This window comes from Vigna unguiculata, chromosome 9 (genome assembly GCF_037176805.1).
Source record: "Vigna unguiculata cultivar grain cowpea cultivar isolate G323 ecotype 2 chromosome 9, ASM3717680v1, whole genome shotgun sequence".
NCBI lineage: Eukaryota > Viridiplantae > Streptophyta > Magnoliopsida > Fabales > Fabaceae > Vigna > Vigna unguiculata.
The window spans coordinates 40185213-40190291 of NC_140800.1; the positions used below are offsets into that span (position 1 = coordinate 40185213).

The 5079-nt window shown below is 38.5% G+C and overlaps 1 protein-coding gene across 1 annotated transcript; it reads right to left on the reverse strand.

Moving 5' to 3' along the window:
* Positions 1 to 965: 965 nt before the first annotated feature.
* LOC114164627 (indole-3-pyruvate monooxygenase YUCCA6-like) lies at positions 966 to 4619 on the reverse strand. Its single transcript, XM_028049364.2, has 4 exons — positions 3397 to 4619; positions 2444 to 2692; positions 1833 to 1955; positions 966 to 1720 (listed from the first exon to the last, which is right to left on the reverse strand). Exons 1-4 carry the CDS (start codon positions 4102 to 4104, stop codon positions 1496 to 1498), a joined length of 1305 nt encoding a protein of 434 aa, XP_027905165.1. The 5' UTR covers positions 4105 to 4619; the 3' UTR covers positions 966 to 1495.
* Positions 4620 to 5079: the final 460 nt, after the last annotated feature.

Sequence of the window (5079 nt, forward strand, 5' to 3'; positions counted from 1 at the left end):
TTGACACTTTGACACTGCAATGACGTTGACCCTCCATACCCTGTTACACTTTTTTCTTTTTCAGGATCCATAAATACTTTTAGTTTTCCCTTTTTCTTATTATCATTACAACAATCACTCAGATCATATCAAATCAACGTGACTACCTCTATAGTTTTATCTACTCAACTTGCATATAACAGGTAGGGTTCTGTCACCCTCTCCTACACTGCACATTTTCTGACAAACCAACCTATACTTTTACAACTTAAAAGGGATATGTTTTCCATCAAATCTTACTTTGCTCCGTTCTCAATTTCCATTGCACTCATCATTTTTTTCCTCATATACCTATGGTACCATGAGAAAAGCCAACTAAACAACATAATTTAAATGTAGAGAAGCAACGATATCTCTGTGTATATGGAGTATGCGTGATTCACCATCGAGTCGATGAATTGAAAATGGAACATGTATTCGTGTTGTAAAAGGGTGGTTGCTTGTGATTGATGCGAAAAGCCACCACCACATATGGCTCGTTGCGTTCACTTCTCGTGGCTTGAATTGTTATAGGAGAGTCAATTTAATGAAGTTGGTGAGTTGGTAATAAATGTGATAACAAATTCTACAGCAATTCCCTGAAATTAATTGTTTCTGGCTGTTTCCAAACGCACATTCTCAAGCTTCTGCTCAAAAGCGAGAGTGGTCCTGATTCCTACTTGGAATGAAATCATTTCGACAATGAAATTGCATGGAAGTGGTAATCAAAATGGTACACAATCTAGCACTTCATCCCAAGCTAAAACTTTTTTTTTTTCCCTCTCCTTTCTTTTTAGCTTTTGCTCTTTTTTTCTCCCGAGTTTACTTACAAAATACAGAAAGATAACCAACCCAAGCCAAACTTTTTAAGCGTTCGTTCAGAGAGAATAAAAAACAACACAAAATCTCATACTCTATTTTCCTAAGAAAAAGGGAAAGAAAAGAAATAAGAGGAAATATAGGTTAAACTGAAATCTCTCAGTTTTTTCAACCATGTCCTTTTACTCTGTTTTTCTCACTCTCTCTCTCTTGTAAGTCAAACCTACTCAAGGGAAAAAAAAAATGCAATGTACAAAACGTACATAGAACCAAAGACCTAATCTAGGTCCCCCCCAAAGAAAAATCCACCCTCTTTCTTTCTTCAAATTCAATTCAACATCTTATTATTCTCTCAACACCAAACGATTCCATCAAAATTAGGCTGAAGGGCATCAAAGTAAAATCCAAATTTTGCATTTTGCCCACTTCACCCATGCATGGGATATTTGAGGAGGAACACCATTTTGGAATTAGAATCGAACACATATGATAGCGTAATACCACCAAAAAATCCTCCGTTCCCATTCAAGTACCAACTTTCAATCTCTTCCTCAATAAATGTCTTCTCTTTTGCCTCTTAGCCAAACCCAAATTCTCTTTCTTCGATGAAGCTCTTGTAATTTGTGTTTGCACCTAGCCAAAACCAAACCAGTGGCCACTATGAATTTGGTTGCGGCAAGTGCGAGCGCGCAAAAGATGTTCGATGATTTGTCTCGGCTTCTAAACACCGTTCAATGTCTTGAGCTATTCTCTTTGCATCCATGGATGCACCAAGTAGTCCCTTTTTGGTAAACCCCACAGCATAGAGACCATTTTTACCTTTCCACCCATTCGGAAATGGCGTCACAGGGTACCCATCTTCTTTAGAGAACATATCTTCTTCCTACACAATTTAAGTGCATTAGTTGCTTTATTTTTAGAATTTTTGGAGTCACTGAAAAAAAAATGTTGTATTTAATACAAGAAGAAGAACGGGTAAGTGTCATGTGTCACACCTTAAGCCAATAGGGCACATTGCTTTTGTAACCAGTCGCCAATATGATTGCATCATAATTCTCTGTCCTTCCATCCACAAATTCCACTGTGTGACGTTTAAGCCGCTTAATGCCTGGACGCACCTACACCAATTTTCAGTTTTCCAAATTCAGATTTCAATTGTGCCTTCATATCAAACAACCAATCCAACCAAGAAAATAATTAACCCCACCCAACGCGATCAAAAACAATGATTAGCGATTTGAGATTTGTGATTAGTGAACGCATTTTGTCGAGTAGCTTTCGGATATTTTTCATTAAACAACCCAAAAAATATACTCTAAAACCTTGTGCTTTCCGCCCACGATTTGATTGGAAACGCACAATGATGATGCAAAACCAAAATGTAAAGATGGGAACACAATAAGGGGTGGTTTTAATTATTTATGCAGCACTCGATGAAAAAGCAAAAGAAAAAAAAGATTAGGTAGCATTTAGAAAAAGTAAGTAAGCATGTATGTGTGTGGAGGTAAGTAAGTAAGTAAGTAAGTAAATAAGATGTTTGTTGTGGTGTGAAGAGGATTGATATTAAAAAGGAAAGTTGAAACTGATTTGATAAAAAGGGAAGTACCTTAATGTCTCCACCTTTAATCTTGGCAAGGGTACCCACATCTAGCACAGGGGTCTTTCCTGACATGTTTTTGAGTTCGAGGGGTCCCAAACACGGTCGATCCAATCCCAATTCAGAAGTGTCACCCAGCATAAGCCATGACACCATTAGCAAGAATCGATCGACAAGTCGCATGGGTAACCACTTCAGCAACCACATGGACAACCCGAAAGTTGATTTTCCCAGCATCTCTCGTGGTAGGACGTGTACCTTAACCAAACCAAACACACAACATTTTTTCATCTTAGTTACCACAGTAACAAAATCATCAAAAATGTCAAATGAAACTCATCACTCATCACACTCACACACACACACACCTATGCTGCGCATGCTTAATTAAATAATTAAAAAGTGCAAGATCGAGTTTTAACTTTTTAAGACTTGTGTTCATCAAAAGAATACTATTTGTTTTTAGCAATCCATTGGAACTTGAAGCCGGGTGATGAAAGAACGAAACCAAACCAAACCAGTGTTTGGGTTTTGTAACTTGTGTGTGTATGTGTGAGGAGAGCTACAAAACCCAAACTTGTTTATCGTTTCGCTTGCAAATTCCTTTTTCTGATTGCAGTGAGTGATGTGAAAGTTTATATAGGAACCGTGACCATTATATTTTATGGAATTTTTGCATGACAAAAGGAAAAGAAATTAAAAAACCCCATCTAAGGTTTTGCAAGCGAAACATGACAAAAGTCGCAACACAACAACTCGAGATTTAAAAAGCGGAAATCAGAAAAGTGATGGTCTTGTTGCGAAGGAAAGTTTCTCATATTAAATCAGAAATTCATTCCAAGTAAGAAGGGACATGAACTTTGGGAAAGAAAAAAAAAAAAAAAGAGAAAGAGAAAAAGCTTGTACATTTTTTTTTATAACCATTTTTGATTTTTAGAGGGAAAGAGATTCGGAGTTCTTACTGTGTCTCTGACGACAAGTGAAGGAGTAGCATTATGGTTGCAAAGATCCAAGCAAACCTCCATGCCAGAATTTCCACACCCCACCACCAAAACCCTTTTCCCTCTGAACTCTTGTCCACTCTTATACAAACTCGTGTGTCTTATGGGCGCACCAAACTCTTCCACCCCTTCGATATCCGGCACCACCGCCTCGGCATTCTCGCCGGTGGCCACGATCAGCCACCGGCACAAGTACTCCGTGGTGTTCTCCGCCTTGTCGACGCTCTTGACCCGCCACAGCGCTCGTTTGGCGTCGAACTCTGCATGCTTGACCGTCTCATTGAAGCTGGGCTTAATCTTGAACTTTCTTGCGTAAGTTTCCAAATACTCGACGAACTGTTGCTTGGAAGGGTATGTGGGGAAGTGAGAAGGGAACGGCATGAAAGGAAGCTCGCAGAATTGCTTCGGTAGGTGCAGACGCAGGCGATCATAAGTTTTGAGCTGCCACAGAGAAGCTATGCAATTGGATCTTTCTAGAATCACACTTTCCATGTTTTTCTCTCTCAGACACGCTGCTGCTGCAAGCCCTGATGGCCCAGCTCCTACTATCACAGGCCCTTCAACCCACACCGTTGAACAAGACGACGACGACGATGATGATGATGATGGCTTGTTGAACAAAGGGTCATGCGCTTGCTTTCCCTCTATTTCTCTTATGCAATAATCCATCAAGAATGCAATGAACAACAACCCAAACCAAACCAAACCAATCCAAACAACAAAACAACAATTCACTTCTATTCCAGTATCTCACTCTCTCTGTACTGAACTTTCAGACTCAAAAATAAAAAAACTGTATCTCTAATAACTCAGTATTTCCAAGAATAACTCTTTCTGACCCCAGAGTCAGGTGAAGTTTGAGACACAAAGAAACGGCTAACAAGAAACCTCTCTCTTTCTTTCTTTCTCTCTCTCTCTCTCTCTCTAGTCTTGGCTTCAAGAAGAATTAGGGTGATGGGAGTGGTAAATTTTTTAGGCTTATCTAATGGAGGATTAGGCTTGTGTGAAAAACAAAAAAAATTGCCGTGAAAAATTGGAGTGGATTAAGAAGGTGTTATCCAGTATCAAGAATTATAATTTCTTCTCCCACTACGTGTGTTATATGGTTGAATATGGCAGAGAGTTAAGCGGGAGGATGAGCACCAACTACGGGGTTATATCAGCATTCATCACAGAGAGAGACTGAGAAGGATGGAGATATATATATACATATATATATATATATATATATGTATGTATATGTATATATATAATATATTCCTATTGCATGATAGAAGGAATTTATATGGACCAAATCCAAGTGGTAAAAACAGAAGCAAAGATGGTAGGGACAATTTTGATATAATAGTTAAGTGTGTGTGTTGTTATTGAATTTAAGTAAATAAATGCATATAGTTTTGGTGGCAAATTAAAGTTGGAAATGGAAGGGTATTTTACAGATTTAACCTCGCATCATGAGAAGTACGTCACTGTGTTCGTCAATATTGATTAGGGAAGATTTTGATTAACAGTGAGTGGATTGAAGAGAATGATTATTCGTTGTGAATTGGTTAGGAAAAAAATTAGGGCGAGTTGAAAGAGTTGGGTTTGTTTTGAACAGAGAAAAATCTAGAAATTGGTTGGGGAATGTGGAGTGACTCAGCT

Excerpts from the sequence above, each read along its gene's own strand:
- LOC114164627 (XM_028049364.2), bottom strand. The coding sequence starts at position 4,104 with ATGGATTATTGCATAAGAGAAATAGAGGGAAAGCAAGCGCATGACCCT. Across the intron at positions 2,693-3,396 it reads CACTTGTCGTCAGAGACACA|GTACACGTCCTACCACGAGA; the intron begins GTAAGAACTCCG and ends GGTTTGGTTAAG. Across the intron at positions 1,721-1,832 it reads ATGTGCCCTATTGGCTTAAG|GAAGAAGATATGTTCTCTAA; the intron begins GTGTGACACATG and ends TAAATTGTGTAG.